This window comes from Vigna unguiculata, chromosome 6 (genome assembly GCF_004118075.2).
Source record: "Vigna unguiculata cultivar IT97K-499-35 chromosome 6, ASM411807v1, whole genome shotgun sequence".
Taxonomy (NCBI): domain Eukaryota; kingdom Viridiplantae; phylum Streptophyta; class Magnoliopsida; order Fabales; family Fabaceae; genus Vigna; species Vigna unguiculata.
In genome coordinates, this window is record NC_040284.1 from 17003945 (window position 1) to 17028410 (window position 24466).

The window sequence follows — 24466 nt, forward strand, 5'->3', positions numbered from 1 at the left end:
GATAATAAAAAAAATAAGGCACGTGTTTATGTGTTTTAGTAAGTGGTACGGGCCGCAGGCTGGTCCGTTTTGGCCAGCGGGCTTGACAGGCCGGACTGTCATGGGCTGGCGGGCTGAAATTCTTGGCCTGGCCCATACTTTTTCAGTCGGGCTGGCGGACCGGTCCATCGGGTCAGGCCCATTTTGCCATTCCTACTTAAAGGCTAATATATAAGGAAAGAAATGTAGCTAAATAATATTTCTTTCCTTTCTAGCTTAGGAAACATAATATGTACTAAATAATGTAAAATATAATGTATTGTGTAAAATATAATATTGTATTGTAAAATATAATATTTGGAAGAAGCGCAAAGTAAATTAAGGTAGTGTTCGTTTCAATAGATTTTAACAATCTACCAATTTGCACCGATGGATAACAAAAAATTTTCATGTTCCTTTAAAACAATTTAAGAGTGAATGAACACACAGATTTGCATGATTGTACAAAAATTTTATCTCTCATAAACAAACTGCAAAGATTTGCAACGATATAGAAGACTTTTACAAATTTAACCTCATCATTTCTATATTTTTTGTTTTTCTCATGGTGCATCAAATATTCATAATAAATAAACGTTTTTTTTTCTTTTCATAGTACTTGGTATATATATATATATATATATATATATATATATATATATATATATATATATATATATATATATATATATATATATATAAAATAAAAATAAAAATAATAATAAATAATTATTATTATTATAATTAATATTTATTTATATATAATAATAATAAATTATATATAGTAATTAAATATAATAATAAATAATAAAATTAATATATATGTATAATAATTAATAATAATATAAATTATTAATTATAGTGTTAAATAATAATTATTATTATTATAAAAATAATAATAATTTACCGTAATATAATTTTTTATAAATTTTTATTAAAATTTATCAAATAATAATTTTTATAATTTAATATTTTTATCTAATTAAAATTATTTTATATATATTTTTATTAAGGGTATTTTAGTAATTTTAATTTTTTATTTATTATAACTTTTTATTTTATCTATCACATCACTTAAATCATTTATTAACTTTTATAAAATTTATATGTAAATCTCCCTATTCTACTCTCTAAATCCATACAAAAAACATTCATATTTATCCACACAAATAGATCTTCACACCTCTTCCAAATTCATCCATGTAAGGCCCACTTACTTTTTTGCCTTTATTTTAAAGGGTTGTCCAAAACCAGTTGGGCCTAGGGTTAGCCCATAAGAAGCCAAAGACCCTAAACCAGCTAAAACTCTCATTCCTCTCACTTTTTAGAAATTTGTCCTCTTCGTACTCTCTTAGAACAACAACTCTTCTCTGCTAGGGTTTGGTTCCCCATCCTTTCCAAGCAAGCTCAAGCTTTTCCACTCCATCTCACTAAGTTGTCCTTGGAGCTGTGGTGCTCACTATTTGGTATACAAGTCATTTGGACTAGCTCTTTCCAGGTAAAGGAAGCTAGGGCTCCTTGAGTTTTGTAGTATATGGCTGATTTTATTGGTGAATCGTGTCTTAAATGCCTGATTGATGTCTTGTATGCATGGAATCTGAGCTGGGTATGTCTTTACTGTGTTTTTGAATGTTGCTCGCGTGAAAAACAGGAGAGACATGTTAAACTCGCCTAGGCGAGTGTGTCTTTCGCCCAAATGAGGAGCTCTCGCCTAAGCGAGGAGCATCTTGCCTAAGCGAGGTTAATAGTGTCTCGCCCTCTCCTCTTTTTCGAGTTGTCGCCTGAGCGAGAGCAATCTCGCCTGAGCGAGATGGGCTAGCTTGAGCGAGAACTCAAGGTGCCCAGTGCTCAAGAACTCGCCCAGGCAAGATCTCTTAGCTTGAGCGAGGGATCTCTCTCGCCTGAGCTAGAGTTGCTGGTTTGAGCGAGATTGACAACAGTGAGTTTGAGGGATTGCATATTTCTATTGTTGCAGTTGTTGGTTACTTGATTTACTTGACTAGTTTCATTCAAGGTATGGAACATATGGATATGCATGAAATCTCTGTTCTTGTATGATTGACACATCTTTGATTGGATTATTATGTTAAAAGCGTGAGAAACATGAATATGCATGAATGATATGGTTCACGGGTTGTGAATGATAAGTTTGATATGATCTTGGTATGTGACTAGAATGGGATGGTTGTTTATCAAGGTGACATGGTTATGGCGTGGTGAAGGATTATATATATATTGGTTATCGGAAACATGAGTTGTGTGTGGTTAGGGCGTAATTCCATGAGCCTCTAGGTGAGACCTCATGGTGGTGCCTCAGTGGTTGGGACGTAATTCCATGACCCTGTTAGTGGGAGTTCGTGGTGGTGCCTCATCTATATAATTTAGTAAGGATTCAAGGTAAGGTTGCATCCTGACGCTCTAAGGAATCAATTAGTCTTACATAGAGTGGACTGACTCTTGTGTTCAGAGTAGCAAGAGTCCTGAAACTCATTAAGGGTTAACCTTGTGTGTGGGGTTGAGACATTGCAACACTTAGCTTGGGGGTGAGCAGCTCGGTAGAGCAAGAAAATTCACCACAAGTGCAAGCATCCGTTGAATCCGACTAAATTATATGTATTTAGATGAGTCGTGTCTGAGTCTTAGTGTATTGTTTGAGAAGTCATAACATGATTGGATGGCATAAGCATCTTGGAATGTGAATTTGTATGTAACTGCATGATAAATTGTTTTCTACTCTAGCTTACCCTTTTGTTTGTTGTATGTCTTGCTTGTGTGGTTTTCTCCTTTTGCAATGATCATCAATTTATTGATGTGAGCAGATGCGAGAACTCCCCGTGATCATCAGGGTGATGGAGGTTCCGCTGCTTAGTCTCTCTCTGGATTGGATTTCTAGCTTTCCTTTAGGGCCACGGTCCATGTATTGTTTTGCTTGGCACTTCATTTATTTTACTGTCGATCCTTTCACTTCAATTGTATTTGGCATCGTAGCATTTCTGGATATTGTAAGGAGTAGTGTTTATACTCCAAGACTTGTCTCTTATATTCTATCTGTGTGGCATTTCGTTTAAATTAAGGTTATTATTTAAATGGGGTGTTACAATCCCTCCATCATAACACAACGTAAGTGATTATTTTGAGAATTTCAGAAATTATTAATTAGTATTAAGTATTGAATCGGTATATATTTTATAGTATAATATTTTTTTTTTAATTTAATGAAAAATAAAATAGAGTTTTGACGATATCCGTAACCACTTAGAAAGATGTTATAATTTTTTTTCATATATAAAATGTTAGATATAAAAAAATAAGACTTAAAAAAATATTTTAATATACAACAAAAAGAATATACAATAAATTAAAATAAAACGTAACATATATGTTTGTTTTTTTACTTTTCGTATGAATTTTACTGTGACGTCTTTATTAATATTTTTTTTATTTTTATTTCAGTATAATAATAATAATCTTATAATACTTAAAATTTTAATAACTTTTAAATTAAGTATAAATTCTACTTTTATTATTCAAACTCTTATATAAAATCATATCAACATATTTGAATAAAGATATTTGAATAAAGATGTTTAACTATAGATATGAATATGTCATAAATATCAGTCATACAATTTTAAGTACGTCACAGTTGGCCCGATCTTTCCTAGGCAGATGGTCGATCGGAGTTGACTTGGGCCATTGATAATCCCCTAGGTTGAAGGTCCAATCAAGTCGGCCTGGATCGATGGTTTAGTTGAATGGGCTCAACCTGAAGGACAAATCGAGCAAGCCTGCACTGAAGGTCAGGACGAGTTGATCTAGGTGGATCGTCAGGTCGAGCCAGCCCCAACGAATGGTTGAGCAAAGCCGATCCAGGTGGATTGTCCGATCAATCTAATTTGGGTCGATGGTCAACTCGAGCCGGCCTAGGCCAATGGTCGACCCCTGCCGGTCCGAAGGTTCAACCAATCCAGGTCGAGTTGAAGGTACAGTTGAGTCGGGTCGGGCAAAAGGTTCAGCCAAGTTGACCCAAAGCCAATGTCGCGCAAAGTCGGACCAGGTTGATGGTCAAGCTGAGTCGACTTGGGTCGTATGTCGATTCGAGTTGACCCGGACCAAAAGTCGAGCCAAGTCGAGCCAAGTTGACTTAGGCAGAAGGTCAAGTCGAGGCGCAGCAAGCCGAAGATCGATTTAAGCCAGCCCGAGCCGAAGGTCGACTTAAGCTAGCATGAGCCTAAGGTCGTGTGGAGTCGGCCTTGGCCGAAGGTTAAAATCAATCGCCATAGTTGATGGTCGATACGTCTCAACCCGAGTTAAAAGTCAGGCCTAGTCGACCCAAGCTGAATTTTCGGGAGTCAATATAGACTGAAAGTCGAGACGAGTCATCCGAGATTGAAGGTTGCTTAAGGATAAAGTTGAGTTTGCCTTAAAGTATAAATTAAATTGTTTTATCCAAATAAGAAAATGAAATCTATGATATTTGAATTACTCAATCCAAACTAACTATTTATGAAATGAAAGAAAATCATTTGTGAGTAATTCAAATATTATGTATTTCAATTTCTTAGAATTTTTAAAATCCCTCCTCCAAACACAAAGTTAAGGTTTGTCCAAGTGACAAAGCTTGTGTCATAATTTGTGGCAGTGGAGTCTCCTTCCGCGCAGCTCCTTCAAACCTTGTTAAAATTATGTTACAACATTTTTTTCTATTATATTCAAAAATAGTATTGTGCTTCCTGAAGTTGTTAATTTAGTTAGCACAGATCTTTGTTCAAATAATGAAGCTAAATATGTTTCTGAACTTTAGACATTTTAGGATGTAGTGATTACTTAATTACTTAATTTGCATTTTTGAAGGTTGATCTGGTTGTATGTGATTGCTATGAATCATACTTAGTTTAGTTTCAAATTTGGATGCTTTCAATCTCATAACTACAACTAAGTTTGGATATTTTTTAATACATGTTCCTGCAGAATTTATTTTTCATTTCCAGACCTAAAAATCTCAAAACCTAAATTTCTTCAAGGGGCCAACAATTTTAACTAAGCTTGTATGCATGTAAATTAACTTCTTTAGAACTAATGATTAAATTTATTAATTAGAATGCCTGAGAAGAATGAAGACTCTTTGTATTATAGTTTCATTATGAATTGGTATGTATTTTTCGGCACCAACTTTTGTAATAATTATTTTAAAAATTATATCCAGGATAACTAGTTCACAATATTCAGTAGTGCATGCATTGGCAATATTTCACTTCAATTTATCTTCACTAATTTATACATAATACAATTCAAGGTAGCACAAAGGGCAAATTTTTCAAAAGACTAACAAAAGACATTTTTTTTCATTACTAAAATAGGAAATTGTAGAAGTGTTGAGGTGAAAGAACGTGGCTTTCTAAAATGCAAGAACGTGGTGCTTTATATGAGTGACACATGCCCAAATTTTTGAATTTTGAAATCTTTCACAAGCATGCATTTCTCTTACGTTTTTTTTTTTTGTATTTGTCACCTTCCCACGCCTCTTACACACCTCCCTCATTCTCCAAATCTCCAAATGCAAAACACTTCATCTTCCTCTCCCTCTCTCATTCTTATTTTATTCTTGCCCTATCTCCTCCTCTAAATTTCTCACCATATCCTTTCTGTCGCATTTTGGGCATGGTGGTAAGTTTCAAAGCTTGATCTTTCACTCTTTGCAACAAGGTTTCACACCTTAAAGTTTTGTTTTCTATTATTGATCTAGGATTTTTCGTAAGTTTTCTTTCAAACTATAGATGTATCATTTAACGTTTCCACATCTTTTTTGTCTTCATCCTTTTGACATTATTGATGCTCTTACAAGATGAGTTAAAGAGGAAAAGACACTTGAATGGTTAGTTTTCATTTTTCTTTTCTTTTCTTTCTTTTATTTTATTTTTTGAATGTTAATTTGTCCACCTCCTCTTCTTTCTCTTCTTTCTGTATCATTTTAGGCATGGTGGTAAGTTTCAAAGCTTCATCTTTCATTCTTTGCAACAAGTTTAACACCTTAAAGTTTTAGTTTTTAATATTGCTCTAGGATTTTTTTCGTCAGGATTCTTTCTAACTATAGATGTATCATTTAAGGTTTTCACATCTTTGTCGTTTGCATCCTATGGACATTATTGGAGCTCTTAGAAGATGAGTTGAAGAGGAAAAAGGGACTTGAATGATTAGTTTTCAGTTTTCTTCTTTTCTTTCTTTTTCTTTTTCTGAATGTTAATTTATCCACCTACTTTTCCTTTTTATTTGGTTTGCAACCTTTTGATGAGTTTTCATTTCTTGGTGTGCAAGTTGTTATATGGAATTTTGTTTGGTTAATTGATGGGTAACTTTTGATACTTACGGTTAGTGTTGGCAGGCAAGGATTTTTCTTTTTTTGGATGTTATTCCTACTATCAGAAGATGGAGTTGAAGAGTAAAATGGAACTTTAATAGTTAGTTTTCAATTTTTTTTTCTTCTCTGATTGTTTGTTTGAGTGTTTGTTGTTTCTATTTATTTGTGTTTCAAATGAATGTTAACTTCATTGTTTTTTTTTGGTATATCTAAATGGATTTTTCATTCCTATCCATCAACTCATTAGTATCATCTTCTTGAGCTTCTTTATTGCTCTATATTATTACTCCATATTAACTTTTATCTCTGTAAATATATTTGGCAAATACAAGATCATACTGATTTTGTCTTTGGAATCTTACATGGTCAAATTGCTACAAAGAAAATGGCTATTTGTTTTTTAAATTTGATCACGCACCCAAAATGGTAAGATATGTATGTTTGGTCCAAATACTCCTATAATTCTCTCTTTCACCCAACATTATTTTACTTTTTTTTTGTACTAATCTAGCAAAAGGCTGACAGAAATCAAAATTGCTCATTCAAAACATTTTTGAATTCAAAATTTGAATTTCAATTATTGCATCCACATCTATGGCACCTTTGCAGCTCATTTATATGCACACCTCTAGACTTTGTTCAGATTTATGCTTTTAAAACAACAACTTGCCAAACATGGAAATTGGAGAAGCCAATGAGGCTGAACTTGGAGAAAAGAGTTGAAGATTAGAGCATTTGAACATGTATTTTAGTTTTGAATCCTTCAGAAAAGGCAAAAGCCAAGTCATCAGTTTGTTGTTGGATTTCCTAATGATATTTGATTTTTAACAGATAGATTTTAACTACTTATATTCATTTTTGTACTTGCAATTATTATCAAACAAGTGTTATAAAGTGAAGTGTAATAGGTATAATATGAAAGTTTTGGGAGAATTGGTTTCAATATTCAACAGATTGTTTATTTTTTTAATATTTTGTTTTATTTATGTTAATGTTATTTTCCTTTTCAGGGACATATTTTGATAATTTGAGGAGAAGGAAGGCTTTTAGTATGGAGTGGTGTTGGATATGTAATGTTGATTGTGAACCAGTAGAAGGTATGAATTTGCATTCACACATAAAGGAGCACAAGAAGATGACTATGAACATGGTTAAGACAATCAATTTTTCTTTGAGTAATGCTTTGAATTTTGACCCATTTAATATACATATTTTCTTTATTGGGAATTGATTTTTGTGATCAATTTTTTATTTGTTAGGCCTTCTTATGTAAATGTAAATGTATCTGTTAATTTTACTGAAGTTTTTGTTCTACAGTGATGACGTGATTGACTTCAAAGACATTATGATTCCAAGACGAATGAATTATAAACTTTTGTATTTTATATTTTTCATTGCGTGTGATGCTTGACTTATTTATTCTTGAAATTTTCTGTTGTAATTTTATTAGTTTGAAAATTAATTACATGCTTTTGGTTCATGCATAAGAGTTTTTAACCTCATGTGATGAAGTCTACAAAGTCTATAATAATTTTTTATTCAATGGGTTTGGAAGAAAATATTTTTAGAGGCACAAATGTTTGTGGTATGGCAAATGATTTTTTAGTTTGTTTCCAATGCTCGAGAAATATTACGAGTACCCAAATCTGGAAGTCACTTTTTGAGGTTTTTTATTGAATCTTTTACAAAATGCACAAAAAATAAAGTGTGTTTAAAAAACAAAGCATGTATGTTAGTGAGTGTGGTGGTGTTAATTACTCGAAAATTTTAAAGAAGTGGATTGTGTAATTCACAAAACAATTATTCAATAATTTAAATTATCATTTATTTGATTGATTTTATTTACTAAAGTTTTTAAGATTTATTTTAATGGAAGTTTCGATGCAATGGTTTGTGTTCTCACCGTTACCTTGGAGTTGTAGGATTTAGGTTCAAAACAAGGATACATATTATTCGACTCATGTACGAGGAGTTTATAACATCAAGTAATTTACCAATATAGCAATGACCAATTTTTTTGACATCATATGCTTCAAATTATTGTTTTATGAATTTATACATGAGTTCCCATTTCAAACTATTTTGTAGAAGATCTACATATATGTAACAACTATATAATATTGATCTATTTTATGGTTTAGAAACTAAAATATTCTTTGATGAGAGGCATCATATTTCAAAAAACAACACAAAATATTATATGAAGTTAGCTTACCAACAATTTATTATAGTCTACAAACCCTAGACTTGATAGTAAAATAGATATAAGTATTTTTTTATCTAAATAAAAACAATAATGCATCTATCTAAACTAATAAGTTTTTTTTTTCTTGTGGTGGTTGTAGTGTGATTGGTCTCATCTTAATTGTCGTAGGTTTTTACTTAACTATATAGGGAAAGCACAAAGAACAAATATAAAGCACTGGAAGCTAAAATTCACTTGTCTGTTGATAATGTTAATTTTTACCATTATCTAAGTTACATTTTATTAGCAAAATCAACTCTTCCATGGCTTTTAACCTACTTAATCCTCAATTTTACCTTACTTTTGTAAATAAATACATTTTGGGTTACATTGATCTAAATATACCACTAACCCCCGTTTTTGTGTCTATTTATAGATTGGAAGCTTTGTTCCAAAAATCCAGACAAATGAGTGATCCGGAATAGCAAGGAGAAGATAAAAAATGTCATAAAAAGGAAGCAACAGGAAGTGCCAGGCAGTTCAAGACTAGCGTCAGGCGCAAGGCCACTTCCAGGCAGTCAGCGCCTGGCGGACAATGTTTAGCGCCAGTCTCCAGAGAGCTCCAAGGGCACACCGCCTGGCGGCACCTGGAGACCGCCGAGCGGCTCCTTCAAGATTTCACTTTCTCCTTCTTTGCTTGCGCTTGGCGATGGGAGGCTTCTGCCAGGCACCACTTTTGTTGATGTGGCAAGTTGGCTCTTTTTCTTCTGTTTTCACGAAGGGGAAATCATCCTGGACATTTTGGAGCTTGAGCAACATGTTTTGGAGCGCTTGGAGGTGTGTGGGGCTAGTGGGAACTATCCCTTCTTCCTCTTTGTATCTCCTCCCTCCTCCAATTTCATTTTATAAGCTTGGGCTCTCTATGACAATGGAGAGCTAAACTCATTTTGTTAAGGTTAGATGTAGCCACTGAATTCTGATGTATTTGTGGATGATTTGAATATATATATATATATATATATATATATATATATATATATATATGCTTTATCCATTAATTGCTAGTATCCTTGTTTATTTACTTAAAGCTTGCTTTGTTTTAACCATTCATTGCATAATATTTGGGTCATTAGGTATTTGAAAGTATCTCTTGAAACCTAGAATTGGAACAAGATACCTAATGAAACTTGTATCTAGGAATGGAACTTGACCCATTAGTTGTCTTAAACCTAGCTTGTAAAGGGTTTGCTTATTTAGGGATTTAAGGAATTAACTCTTAATAAGGAAACTTAGGCTCATTCAACTAAGGGATTAAGGTTTGAATAGACTTGCATGTTGACATTAGTAATTTAATGGATTAGAGTTTTATTGTTTTATATACATGAGAGTGAAGTCGGTGAAATCTAACCCCAACGATATCAATCCATTGCATTTCTAGTCTTTTCCATCTTCTAGAGTTTCAAATATCCAAGTTCACATTTTACTTGTTTATGCAATATTTACGTTCTTGCACACAAGAATCCAAATTATGGATTCATTCTTTAATTTAAATTAGTTATTAATTACACGATTATTTAATATATATGAATCTCTTGAGAAACAATATTTCGATCTTACCGATTACTACTTGCACAACATGATACACTTGCGAGAGTCTTAACACCTCTCAAAGTTCAGTAATAAAATAGTATAATATGATTGGTGCGAAAGATAATCTCATTGAAGAAAAACAAGTTCAAAAAGGTAGAAAGCATCAATGTCAAGTTCTCTTCAATTATAATAAAAATTGGCAAGTTCAGACAGGCTTAAACAAATTGGAATGTGAACAAAAATATTTTCTTTTTTTCTTGCTCTTTTATTGTAAAGTTGCATTTAATTTCATATATAATCCATTGGCTATGTCAACTTGGTCTTTTAAAGTGTCAACTTGGTTGTCACTAACCCTCTCATATCTTTGTAAAGATATGATGTAAACTAATGTAACATGCCGGAAATGAAGCTTAGGAAACAACGTAACGAGTGAATAGTTTTAAAAAATATTAAGTGCGTACATTTATTAAAAAAAATAAGTAAAACAATTTTATATTTCATTTAAAACATTTTATATTTCATTTAAAACATTTTATAATAAAATACATTTTATTAAAAAAAGTATAAATAACTTAAGGACATTCCTAAAATAAAAGTAATCAAATATTCTTAATTTTATTATTTTTCTTCTTAATAATTGTGTATTTTACTGATTTATTTCTACTTAATATTTTTTGTATTTTGATACTAAATTATAGTAATGATTATTATATATCGTCTAATTTTATTTTATTCTAATTCTTTCTTTTATTGTAAAATTATTTTTTTAATTATTTTAATGCTATAGTTCTTAATTGTTTTATTTTTGTTTTTATATAAATAAAATATAGAAGTTTAGTTTTTATATTGTATAAAATTGTCATTCTTTCAATATGCTTATAATTCTTTACTCTTTCTTTTCTTTGCTAAATAAAACTTGGATTTTTGCAGATTGATTTTCAATTTCATTTTTATGAGTACAATTCTTGGTGTAAAGTAGGAATGTGAGGCCAAATTGAATAAGAGAAGTTGAAGAGAGTCTACTTTAAATATGAAAATTTAAATAAAAATAAGTCCTTGCCTTTTTATTTTGGATTATTCTATTTGTGTACTAGATTTTGATTGTAAAGGAAAAAATTTTGTTAAAACCTCTTAACTGAAATGATTTAAAAACTTTTATGTTCATAATTTGTAATGAATTACTTTTAAAGATTTTACAAATTAATCAATTAATTCTATTAATTATTTTCAATTTCTTTAATTACCTTTAGATTTATTTGATCCATACATTTCTAAATTGGATTCTTCTATTTTTGAATTTAAGTAATTTGAAATTATTTGAATCCATATGTTTGCAACCATTACTTATATGAATTGTTAAAAACATTTTCCATTAATTATTTAATAATTAATTTCTTTATTTTTTGATTTTTTATTATTTTACTCTATTTAATCATATTTGTTCAATAATAATAATAATAATAATTATTATTATTATTATTATTATTAAATACATGTATTTTTTTCAAAAACAGAAAATAGAAAATTTCAAAGTACACACGTTTTGAACAAAAATAAAAATAATATTAAATAATTATATCAAGATTTTAAATAATATAACAAAGTTAAGTAAATACTTTTAAAAAAAATATAAAAAAGAATTGAAAGAAATATATTTTAAACAAGAAGACTTACATATATAATTTTTTGATTGTTTAATGTACTTCATTTAAAATATGAATTGTTATATTTTTAATTTTACCATATATATATATATATATATATATATATATATATATATATATATATATATATATATATATATATATATATATATATATATACCAATACTAACATCATATAAATCATAAGTTGTATATATAATTAAATTATGCTTTTACAATATTATACTTTTAATCCATCGTATTTAAGTAAACTTTGTTAGGAATTATGACAATGTAAAACCACTTTTAAATACATAATTTTTATTTGGTAATATTTTATTTTAAATGAATTATAATATTGTTTGTTTTAGAATTGATATCTATTTCATTATGTCTATGATTTATTTAATTATAATTTAAGTTTTTTTTCTATTGAGAAAGAATTATAAAGATAACAATTAAAATTATTCAATTATTATAATTATTTATTTATATACCTAAAGTAAAATCATTATGCTAACAATATTTGAATACATATACTTCATACACATACACTTTATTAATGATACTATACTGCAATTCAATCTTTATCTAAACACAAATCAATTGATTCATTATGTAGGAGCAAATTATATTTTCATAAACTTAAATTTCTATAATAATTTGCTCATTTCACCAAATGCACATAATTCATTAACTTTATCAAATTTTACAAATTATCTATAATTACTTTGAAGGTCAGCTATACAATGATAATTCAAATAAAACACTTCAAATTACCATTAATTATAATAATCAATATACATGATTTTATATATATTATTTATTATGATTAATATGTAATGTTTTTTCACACCAAAATTATTTATTTATTTAATATATTCTAAACTTAACACGTTACTTTACATTAAACCAGTTTCTAAAAGATTTAATGATAATTCAAATTAAACCTTAAAAATCGATAATAACATAATATTATAAATTCATTATTAAATTATTTATATTATTTTAAGTTAAACATGCTAAATAAGAGTTTGAAATATAAATTTGTACGCATCACAATTTGACTGGATAGATAAACTAGATATCTGATTTTTGTATTTTTATCAAATTTATATTTTATATTTGTTATTATTTGTAATTATAGATCTTTTACTATTTTTCTTTCGCATTGTCTAACCTTTATATTTGTAAATTTTTATAAATGACATATCTTAGTTTTATATAGTCTATTTTTCATATGTTTTTATAAAACACAGTATAATATTTGTATTTTACGGCATTTATTCAACAAATTTTATATCGTTGATTCATTCTATTATTATAGTCTATTATTTACATTTTTTTTACATTATCTAACTAATGTTTCATTTAAAGTTAAAAATGAATTCCTAATTTTAATTAACAAAATCTTAATATAATATATTTTATAAAAAAATGTATATATAAATAACTTAAATATATTTTTACTATAAAAAAGTCAAATCATTAATGTTAAGTTTTACAAAATTAAATATTTATTTTAAATTATAATTATATGTTTATAAACTTAAATTAATATAATAAATTGCATGGAAATAAAACTGATGATTTGGAATGAAGCACCTGTGATGAACAAGTTATGTTTTGAAGCTTTTAATAAAACCTTGATAGATATTATAAGAGCTAAAAATGAAGATAATATTCAAAGACCATTTTGTGAGAAAGTTGTGGTGTTAGAAGGTGATTTCAAACAAATTTTGTTTGTTGTCAAAAAGGGGTTAAGATTTGATATTATGAGGAGTGTATGAACTTAAATAAGTTTGTTCTTCACCATGTATCAAAAATAGAATGAAGTCATTTACTTATTCAATAGAGTCAATTGTTATGGTCCTATCACACGATTCATGATATTCTTAATAGACCAAGATAAACAAAGTTCACTCAAAAAGTAAAGGTGTTTCATATTCATGAATTAAAATATTCGTTGTTATACAAATATTACATTCACTATTTTCATTCAAATCAATACATCCATCTCCAATTTGAAGATTTCAATCAACAAATTCTCTTAGAGTTCTTACACTTTGATTTGAAGTGTTTTACTTTAGAGTTTCTCAATAATATTAAATGTTCAAGGATTTCCAATCCTAATATTAAATTGAAAGTTGGTGTACCTATCATGCTTTTAAGAAACATTAATCTAGCAAATGATTTTTGTAATGATACAAGATTGTAAGTTAATTATTTGAGAAGAAATATTATCTCTACTACAATCACAACAAGCAAAAATGTTGATCGTAAAATATTCAAACTAATAATGAATTTGACTCCTTATTCCGGCGTGCCTTTCAAGTTTCATACCAATAACAAAAATTTTAATAAAACCCCTGTGCGTGTTGCACAGGTCAAAATGCTAGTTATAACACAATTCCATTAGGTCAAAATATTGGATATTGTTAGAATAAAAACATGTTTTTAATTGTTAAGCAAATCCATATTTTTTATTGTAATTAATTGCCAAACATTATGTTTGACATAATAATTTAAATATGTTGAAACAATTTTAAAATTATGCATTATCATGGACATGAAGAGCTTTTGGTTTTATGGGTATTCAAATTCATTCTCACGATCAATCCAAAGCATATAAACTAAAAGAGTTCAAAAGTTATCAAAATGTTAGCTAGCAACTATGTAGCTGGTGGAAACAAACAAATCATGCCCTCTGCACTGAAAAATTAAGAATGAATTCTTTAATTTCTTCGTTGGCTCGATCCAATGCCGTTCTACCCTCTCCATCTTTTACATCATATTTTGCTCCAGCTCTCAGGAGTTCTTCAATTTTTGGCTTGTCACCTTCTGATGCAGCTAATAGGAGAAGGATGTCCACAGGGTGGAGTTTAAGGTTTAGAAGAGCTTCCATTTTATCATAGGTTCCATCTACTGCAAGCATCCCCATGTAGTTGAAGTACTGTAAAATTTTATGAAATGATGTGCAGCAAAAGGTTATGATGCCATTGTAAACTTCATTTACTAAATTGCAGTTAGAGTGACTCCAAGAACAAATCCTGGTAATGCATAAGCATAATAGAAGCACCAGTTAACTCAGGACATTTATTCTATCATCCAAAACACTCTGCTCTTATCCCACATCGACAATGCTAGATATACTGACAGGAAGAAAAGACTACAAATATGAGATGTGTCACTCTGAAAAACATACTTACCTGGACAGGGTCAATGGATGATCAAGAAGGTCCATGGCCTAGAAAAGTGACATTCATTGCACTTTGAATGGGTGCTTTTCTAAGGTCTGTCCCAGTGACAGAGCCTATGTCATAATTTGTGGAAGTGGGGCCTGCGTTCGCGCGGCCCCTTCTTTTTCTATGTTAAATATTTTTATTTTCATGTTCTCCAATAATGTATATTATTAGTAATGTGAAAGAAATTAATCATGTTTGGAAATTCTATGCTTCACCACTCTTTCCCTCCTTCTTATAACCTGTGTTGTGCTTAGTAAATATTATTTAAGTTTATGCCTTTTAAATTTGATGACATTGTAAGAGATTTTGTTCTTCTGAGTTGATTGATTCAAGATTACATAACAAAAATGCATATAGGTACAAAATGGACTTCTATCTATTTTCTAGCAGATGGGCAAGATGAGTTGACTCTGTAAGGTATTTTAATAACAAATGGAGGATGAATCAATCACACAGCTTAAAATTGGGTAAAGATAAAGCAGATTTAAAAATCAATTCATCATAGCGATTCCGACCCAAATCAACTTTCCAACGTAATAGAAGAAATCTATAGTGACTCCAAGAACAAATCTTAGTAATGCATAAGCATAATAGTTAACAGTTGCAGAAGTTTAAAATTTCCAATCAACAAACATCATTCACATTCCTTAGTAGCTGTAAACTCCTAGTAGAGAAAAATAATAAAGGCAGATCTTTTCAACAGGATAAAAATGACTTAATGGTAACTTAATTAGGACAAAGAACAGACAAATTTGGTTCTATCTTCATTACTGCCTCTTTTATTCAATTACTTTTTTTAACTATCAGAGCCTGGTTTCAATCCAGGGACCTGTGGGTTATGGGCCCACCACGCTTCCTTTGCGCCACTCTGATTTTTGATATTTATATTTTATTATAAAATAAAGTTATAATTATTTATTGGCAATTAAGGTGCATGCTTAAAATAATACAGAAGTTGCACCCTCTAACTCCAGAGGAATGAAAAAAGCAGTATCAATCTTGCTGATATAGAGAAAATTGCAGCGCATTTACTCAAGAAAAACAGCCACTAAAAATCACCTGTTATTCCATTTTTGATATTAAAACTCTAAATGTCAAACTAAACACTCATATTATATGCAAAAAAGTAATTATGTTTGTGCTGTTGCATTTTCTTCTGTACTGAGTCTATATTGGTACTTGGCATGTACTAGTTGATCTGGTCAAGCTAAAAATCTTTTTAACCAGAATGGCAATGCCTTCTATCAATTCCAAGATATTTTACAGTCAAGAGCCCTGCCAAGTGATTTGAAAATACTGCTTTGTGCATTACTTTCAGAGACTAAAATATCTTCTCACTTCTTATTCAAGCTTCATCAATCTCTACCCTTTTACATTTCTATTTAGTTAATGCAAAATGGAGAAGTATTTAAACTTTGTTTGAAGTATTGGAGGGATCAGAGGCCAATCTTTACTTAGTAGTAACAATGTAATGAGATAGTCACATAGGTCTGTCATTATACACTATCTTTTAATCTAATGATAGAATTTAGGTAGAATGAGAGTTGCAGCACATGCAGTTTTTATGCTTCAAGAAAGTGTTTGGTTTGCTAAAATATGTTATATTTTCATTTGTGACAATATTTTTCTACCCAAATTTCCTAAGATTAGAAAATTATGCTTAGCTTTCATTTCTTGACTAGCTCCCTATCTTCACCACCTGTTGTCTACCACTTATTTATTGTGGATTCTCAGTCCTCAATTCTCGAAGATTTTAAAGACCTATTGAGTTATTTTATGTAAGTTTAAAAAGTGAAAATACCGTAATAATCAAACAAAAAAATATTTTGAACAGATATAATGATTTTATTATATTTTTGTGATAGTAGTTTGCAAGTATAAAATTTTGCAGAACGGAGCAACATGAGTGTTATTTTCCCAAAGAACTGAACTATAAAAGGGATATTTTAGTTTCATTATGAGAGTTTTTCCTTTGCAGTTTGCACGTTCAACTTCTTAGTCGAAGTGATATTAAAGCCTGACATATATTCAACGAAAAGAAGCTGCAGTAAACTCTGGACATTTACTCTAACATTCAAAGCAATCTGTTTCAATCCCACATCGACAATGCTAGATATAGTAACAGCAAGAATATACTACAAATATGAAATGTGTCAGTCTAAGAAAGATACTTACCTGGACAGGGTCAATGGATGATCAAGAAGGTCCATGGCTTAGAAAAGTGACATTCATTGCACTTTGAATGGGTGCTTTTCTAAGGTCTGTCCCAATGACAGAGCCTATGTCATAATTTGTGGAAGTGGGGCCTGCGTTCGCGCGGCCCCTTCTTTTTCTGTGTTAAATTTTTTTATTTTCATGTTCTCTAATAATGTATATCATAAGTAATGTGAAAGAAATTAATCATGTTTGGAAATTCTATGCTTCACCACTCTGTCCCTCCATCTTATAACCTGTGTTGTACTTAGAAGGGATGTTGGCCTAAAGTCTGTTCAGGTGGTACTAGCATATATTATTTAAGTTTATGCATTTTAAATTTGATGTCATGTAAGAGATTTTGTCCGTGTAAGTTGATTGATTCAAGATTTCTTAACAAAAATGCATATCGGTAAAGAATGGACTTCTATCTATTTTCTAGCAGATGGGCAAGATGAGTTGACTCTGTAAGGTATTTTAATAATAAATGGAGGATGAATCAATCACACAGCTTAAAATTGGGTAAAGATAAAGCAGATTTAAAAATCAATTCATCGCAATTCCAACCCAAATCAACTTTCCAACCTAATAGAAGAAATCTATAGTGACTCCAAGAACAAAACTCAGTAATGCATAAGCATAATATAGTTAACAGTTGCAGAAGTTTAAAATTTCCAATCAACAAACATCATTCACATTCCTTAGTAGCTGTAATCTCCTAGTAGAGAAAAATAACAAGATAAAAATTACTTAATTGTAACTTAAATAAGACAAAGAACAGACATATTTGGTTCTATCTTCATTACTGCCTCTTTTATTCAATTATGTTCCTGCCTACTTTCCCCTGTAAAAAACTGTTAAAAAGTTCCAATCTTATCCTAAAAATGAAAGCATGGAAGCAAGAACAGGATATGAACAATCTTATTAAACTACTAAGTATGAGAATAAGAACTCTCCTCCAAGGGTTTCTCCTTCCCAAGAAGATTCCTCTTTCCTCACAAACCTTTTCTAATTCTCTGAATGTGCCTTTATTTACCAAATCGATTCCCTCAATCTAACCCCTTTAAGAACATGAACTCACTTTTCTATTCTTCTAGCCACATGAAATTGGAAAATCCTAATGTTAAAGGAAAAATATCCCCACTTCTTAAAGCCACCCCCAAAACACATACCAGCAATACATAAGCACAATCTCTCATGTCAAATCTCACCAAGCTCAAATTTTTTCAAACAACTAACACGCACAATATTATCTTATCCCTTAATGTAATTTTCTAACACAAACAACAATGAACTTGTACAGCATTACCACGTGCACAAGCATGACACAATTGTGAGAACTACCAAATTTAAAAGCTTCAATCACCAACCTGCTCCACATCATCTCTGTCAAAGTCATCACGGCTTTGGCTGCCATAAATGCCAGCACCTTCGGCATCAACACCGTTCTTCCCGAACCTGAACCAGCACGTGGCTCTGGAGCCGTTGGAGGGGCCAATTCTAGAGGTGAGGCTGAGCCACCCAACACTTTTTTTTGTGCCCAGAAACCTTGAAGCCAAGTCTGAGGCAGAAACGTGAGGTGAAGGGAAGAAATTTTTGAGCTTGGAAGTGACGGGGTGGTGGGTGATGCATGAGATGGAAGCCATTGCTGTTGAGTTTTGAAACAGCAAGCTTGTGTGAAACTTTCACTTTATTTGTGTTGTGTGTTGCTATCCACACACGTGTCTCGTTGATGCTATCCACCAACTGTAAGCAGATTTTCTACTTACACCCTCTACTTTTCTCTCTTCACCCTACAACTATTAGTAACTAAAACTAAAACTGTTCATAGGAATAATCGATGAAAATTTATAAAATAAAAAAGAAAAAAAACTTTGAAATATCAGAGCCTGATTTCGATCCAGGGACCTGTGGATTATGGGCCCACCACGCTTCCGCTGCGCCACTCTGATTTCTTTATTTGTTATTTTATTACAAGATAAAGTTACGATTAGCTAATGGCAATTGAGGTGCATGCTTAAAATAATATACAAAAGTTGCACCCTACGGGCTAAATTCACCCTCTAACTCCCGAGGAATGAAAAAGCAGTATCAATTTTGCTGATATGGACAAAATTGCAGCACATTTACTCATGAAAAACAGCCACTAAAAAGTCACCTGTTAGTCCATTTTTGATATTAAAACTCTAAATTTCAAACTAAACAGCACTCATATTATATGCAGAAAGTAATTACTGTATTGAGTCTATATTGATACTTGGCGGCATGTACTGGCTGATGTGGTCAAGCTAAAAATCTTATGAATCAGAATGACAATGCCTTCTATCAATTCCAAGATGTTTTACCTTCATAAGCCCTGCCAAGTGATTTGAAAGACTAAAATATCTTCTCACTTCTTATTGAAGCTTCATTAATCTCTACCCTTTTACATTTCTATTTAGTTACTGCAAAATGGAGAAGTATTTAAACTTTGTCTGAAGTATTGGAGAGATCAGAGGCCAATCTTTACTTAGTAGTAACAATGTAATGAGATAGTCACATAGGTCTGTCATTAAACACTAACTTTTAATCAAATGATAGCATGCGAGAGTAGTTTGCAACTATAGAATTTTGCGGAACCAACTTTTAAACTTCACGTCTTTTGCCCAAAAGAACTGAACTCTAATAGGGATCTTTTAGTTTCATTATGAGAGTTTTTCTTTTGCAGTTTGGACGCTCAATTCCTTAGTTGGAGTGATATATCCAACGAACAGAGGCAGCAGTAAACTCTGAACATTTATTCTAACATTCAAAGTACTCTGATCCAATCCCACATCGAGAATGCTAGATATGATAACAAGGAAGAACAGACTACAAATATGAGATGTGTCACCCTAAGAAACATACTTACCTGGACAGGGTCTATGGACGATCAAAAAGGTCTATGGCCTAGAAAAGTAACATTCATTGCACTTTGAATCTGTGCTTTTCTAAGGTCTGTCCCTGTGACAGACCCTATGTCATAATTTGTGGTAGTGGGGGCCTGTGTTCGCGCGGCCCCTTCTTATTATATGTCAAGATTTTTTGTTTTAGTTTTCTTAGATATTGCATATATCAAAGCTTATATTATTAGCGTAATAAACTTCACTTTAAAAACTTTAGTTCATTACTTGAGTGTAGACCACTGGCACATCAATTAGTTCTCTTCTCATGGTCTGCCAGAAATAGTTCTTTACTTCAAACAAAGAATATAGACTACTGGGAAAAGAAATGAATCATGTTTGGGGATTCTTTGCTTCTTATTGTCTATTGGAATAATTTTATGCCGAAGTCTCAAACCTCATTCCACCCTATCTCAAAAATCTCAATATTGCAGAAGTACTTTGTTTCTTTATCAGTTTTTTATGAAGTCATAGACGTGATATCTCAATCTTGCTGCAAAGCTCTATTGCTTCTTTAACTAATCTTTCATAGTCTGAAATTCTCAAGCCACTCTTTCCCTCCATCTTATAGCAAAAAATATAGTTTCTTTCTTCGGGATTTTTCTATAAAGTCACAAAATCTCCCAAAGTCTGTCCTTCAGTCTTACTACAGAAAAAGAAATGTCTATTCGGACAAATCCCATGAAAGCAGTGCCCACATTGTTGAAACGTTTGGTGAGTGTAGATAAACAAGCAAAATTGAAGGATTTGAAAATTGAGTTGACCAACATAAAGGATTTGTTTTCCAAGGTGAAGAAAAATGAACAAGAACTACTTGACAAGTTAACAAAGGTAGATGGCTATCTTCGCAACAACAACATACCTAAGTTGATGGAAGACGAGAAAAAGATTTGCCAGGAAATAAAGGAATCAACTGAAAGGTTGCTGCCAGCCTATCAAATCCAACAACTTGAAAAAGAAAATATAGAAGCTACTGAATCACCAGGAAAAACAAAGCTGGATCAAATAGAAGAAGTGGATGCATCACCCGAGGAGTTGAAACTGATCGAGAAAAATTATGACAGCCTTGATGATCATGAAATGAGATTCTTGAAGTCTCTGTTACATTTACCAGAGAATTCTGTTATGAAGAGAAGGAATATAATCCTTTGGTGGGTTGGAGTTGGTTTAGGTGAAACGAAAGCACCAAAGGAAAATGGTGAGTATGTGTTTGGAAAGTTTATGGATCTTAACCTAATTGTACCACATAAGTATGACTTTGTGAATAAATTATTTAAAGTTAATCCTTTGGTCTATGGTATTCATGAATTAAGGAAGAAAGCAAATGATGAAGAGAAGAAGCCTTTTGGAACTTATTCAGAAATGGTTACCTCATCTCATCAGAGTCATACTCTGCCTGCATGTTTAGCACTTAACAAACGAAAAGTTGAACTTACTGATGCGTTTGGTTCTAAATCTAACGATTTCACAGGTATTTTTAATACTGGTGCAAGTTATCTTATATTTGGATCCCAAAGGATGGCCAAAATGAAGCATTTGCAGGTGCTTCAACTTGGTCGTTGGCTGCACGCTTCACCAGAACATCATATTGAAGTGAACAGCGAAGAATTCTTGAAGGAGCTAAGGGATCAAGAGGCTTTGAGATATCTTAGCCTTCGTGGAATATCTAGAATATCTCAGCTGCCAGACTCCATTTTTCAACTTCAGAGCCTAGAGACTCTTGATCTCAAGGCCTGTCATAACCTAGAAACATTACCAGGTGATATTGCATCATTGAGAAACCTCAAACATTTGAATCTGTCTCAATGCTACTTGTTGGATAGAATGCCAAAGGGGATTGACAAGCTGACTAAGCTTGAAGTACTAAAGGGATTTGTGATTGGTAGTTCTGACAAGACTCCTTGCAAAATATCAGATCTTGCACATTTGCCAAAACTAAAGCAGCTCAGCATGCATATAGGAAGTGGGGCTCTGATCCCAGATATAGGGTTTGAAAGATTGGGAGAGTTTTCAGAGCTTGAGAAACTAAAAATATCATGGGGTGTGTTTGACATAAGGTACTCTAACATTCAGGTTAATTTGCCTCCAAATTTGAAAAAGTTGCATCTTGAAGGCTTTCCAGGACAAGACATTCCAGAATGGTTGAAACCTGAAAAGATAATCTCAAGTTTGTGTGAGCTATATATTACGGGAGGAAAACTCCAAAGTGTGGATATCCAAGGATATGCTCATGTGTCTTGCTCATTGAAGATCATACGTCTCAAGTACTTACAACATTTAAATATTAACTGAACCAACACATTTGCTGGATCTGTTACCTGTTGTGGTACTGAGAAATGAAATATGCTCTAAATCATCATGAATTTGAATAGAGAGCATTCTGAGTGAAGAAAGGTTAAAGTATGTGTCTATGTCGTACTGCTGCTATTTACAGAATTTAATAAACATGTTCTAAATTTTCTATTGTGCCTAGCTATGTTTTTCAGGTAAGAATAAAGATAAGCTGAAAAAAACAGAGAAACATGCCTTATATGACAATATCTATACCTGGTGTATATATTTACCTACCTCACATACCCTCAACTTATGTAATTGATATTGAAAGAACAGTGTTGATAAGTTCATAACTGATACATGAACACAACCATTTTGAAAAATCTATCATCAACACCTATACTTCGCGAGATTGCTTAATCGAAATTTCTTTGGCCATTTCTCAGTAACTTTGCTTTGCTTAATAGAGCATGCATTATGAGATTCTTAGGTGGTACTGAATCTTAGGTGATATATGATTCAATTCATTTTAACCAAATCTACGGTAAACTTCCCAAAAAATGCAACAATATATTCATACACTGAACGCGCTGTGTGTTACTATAATATCTTCTTTCACTGTCCACTGCAATTGCAATGCATACTTCTTCCACATTTAACTTCCCCTTATGAGTCCAGGGATTCATTAGGTCAAGATTTCCTTCTAAATGACATGGAACACAAGTAACCAACCTCAGTTCTTAGAAAAGGCCAACATAACAAAACTAAAGATAAAAACTGTTGTGTTTGGAAATAAGAAAAATATTCTTCTAACATAGAATATAACTAAGTTGTCCTTCAATTTAATGAACTACGACTGCAATACTGATGTAAAATTACACAGCCCCATTACACATCTCCCAACCAAATAATGATGTAATACTTTTTCACTCTACTGTATAACCTTTTATGTTTTTTAGCGAATGCATATTGGGAGGATGTTTAAAGAGTGAAACTACTAACCACGATTTTTTATTTCTTTTATAGATTCAATGAAATTGACACAAAATAGAAAGAAGAGGTAGTAAGAGAGAGAGATAATGATCTTGGAATAATTTTGTGATGACAGTTTGCAGCAACCAATTCAGAAAGAAGCAGGTCTAGTTCGAGGTCTTATTATGAGAGAACTCAAGTAGTACAGGATTGTCATGTTTTTTTGGACACTCAAACCCATAACTGGTGTGAAATTAAAGCTGCAATCATGATGATTCTACTTGCAGTATATTAATGAAACACTGGTTCTTGAAGGCAAATTCGTCCTACTTTGAACATAGTTTACCTGAATCCTTTTTCTTAATTTAAAACAAGCACTCGATGGATCTGAAACCATTCCATGTCAGGATTTAAATACTCTACCAAATCCCATATTGAAAATATTACTTACAGTGGCATTGAAAATAGACTACAAAAGTAAGATATGTCACACTTAGAAATATACTTACCTGGATGGGGTCTATGGATGATCAACAAGGTCCATGGCCTAGGGAAATAACTTTCATTGCACCTAGAAAGGGTATTTCTCTAAGGTCTGCCCATGTGACAGAGCCTTTGTCATAATTTATGGTAGTAGGGGCCTGCGTTCGCGCAGCCCCTTTCATTGAGTTTCTGAAATTTTGTTTGCTGATCAGTTTAGAGGTTTCTGTTTTAGTTTCTGTGTTATTATAGTACTCTGTTTTAGTTTCTCTGTTATTATAGTACTCTGTTTTAGTTTCTCAATCAAGCATGCACTCTCTCTTTTGCATACACAAAAACTCTTAATTTGATCTGTCATAAGTTGTCAGAATTGTTCTTAATTTATTCTTTTATGATTAGATTTATCTCAGTAGTGTAATTCTGACTTGAAGTATTGTTCTTGATTTATCTCACTATACTGTTGGTAATTTTTAACAAACTTTCTTTATTGCCAATGTGTTCTCATAGAAGAAAAGGAAAAGAAACTGGTGAGGCTATCTATGGCTCATACATTGATGTCTAACTAAATGTTATAAAGAAACAATCTA

At 31.5% G+C, this 24466-nt stretch overlaps 3 protein-coding genes and 4 non-coding genes across 7 annotated transcripts; 6 read left to right on the plus strand and 1 right to left on the minus strand.

Moving 5' to 3' along the window:
* Positions 1 to 3922: 3922 nt before the first annotated feature.
* LOC114188468 lies at positions 3923 to 7786 on the plus strand. Its single transcript, XM_028077040.1, has 5 exons — positions 3923 to 4001; positions 5491 to 5685; positions 5864 to 5893; positions 7387 to 7473; positions 7694 to 7786. Exons 1-5 carry the CDS (start codon positions 3923 to 3925, stop codon positions 7702 to 7704), a joined length of 402 nt encoding a protein of 133 aa, XP_027932841.1. The 3' UTR covers positions 7705 to 7786.
* A 6572-nt stretch (positions 7787 to 14358) lies between these two features.
* On the minus strand, positions 14359 to 18939 carry LOC114188156 (protein LHCP TRANSLOCATION DEFECT). Its single transcript, XM_028076706.1, has 2 exons — positions 18603 to 18939; positions 14359 to 14747 (listed from the first exon to the last, which is right to left on the minus strand). Exons 1-2 carry the CDS (start codon positions 18876 to 18878, stop codon positions 14493 to 14495), a joined length of 531 nt encoding a protein of 176 aa, XP_027932507.1. The 5' UTR covers positions 18879 to 18939; the 3' UTR covers positions 14359 to 14492.
* On the plus strand, positions 14996 to 15155 carry LOC114189286. Its single transcript, XR_003605594.1, has one exon. It is a non-coding gene; the product is annotated as a U1 spliceosomal RNA (small nuclear RNA).
* LOC114189340 lies at positions 17207 to 17366 on the plus strand. The gene has a single exon (XR_003605643.1). It is a non-coding gene; the product is annotated as a U1 spliceosomal RNA (small nuclear RNA).
* A 1175-nt stretch (positions 18940 to 20114) lies between the features above and the next one.
* On the plus strand, positions 20115 to 20275 carry LOC114189347. The gene has a single exon (XR_003605650.1). It is a non-coding gene; the product is annotated as a U1 spliceosomal RNA (small nuclear RNA).
* Positions 20276 to 20813: 538 nt separating this feature from the next.
* On the plus strand, positions 20814 to 22445 carry LOC114188469 (disease resistance RPP13-like protein 4). The gene has a single exon (XM_028077041.1). The coding sequence runs from the start codon at positions 20814 to 20816 to the stop codon at positions 22443 to 22445; it is 1632 nt and encodes a 543-aa protein (XP_027932842.1).
* A 1455-nt stretch (positions 22446 to 23900) lies between these two features.
* On the plus strand, positions 23901 to 24061 carry LOC114189353. The gene has a single exon (XR_003605656.1). It is a non-coding gene; the product is annotated as a U1 spliceosomal RNA (small nuclear RNA).
* Positions 24062 to 24466: the final 405 nt, after the last annotated feature.

Excerpts from the sequence above, each read along its gene's own strand:
- LOC114188468 (XM_028077040.1), top strand. The coding sequence starts at position 3,923 with ATGGTCAACTCGAGCCGGCCTAGGCCAATGGTCGACCCCTGCCGGTCC. Across the intron at positions 5,686-5,863 it reads GTCGCATTTTGGGCATGGTG|ATGAGTTAAAGAGGAAAAGA; the intron begins GTAAGTTTCAAA and ends TGCTCTTACAAG. Across the intron at positions 5,894-7,386 it reads GAGGAAAAGACACTTGAATG|GGACATATTTTGATAATTTG; the intron begins GTTAGTTTTCAT and ends TTTCCTTTTCAG.
- LOC114188156 (XM_028076706.1), bottom strand. The coding sequence starts at position 18,878 with ATGGCTTCCATCTCATGCATCACCCACCACCCCGTCACTTCCAAGCTC. Across the intron at positions 14,748-18,602 it reads ACAGAGATGATGTGGAGCAG|TACTTCAACTACATGGGGAT; the intron begins GTTGGTGATTGA and ends AAAATTTTACAG.
- LOC114188469 (XM_028077041.1), top strand. The coding sequence starts at position 20,814 with ATGTCTATTCGGACAAATCCCATGAAAGCAGTGCCCACATTGTTGAAA.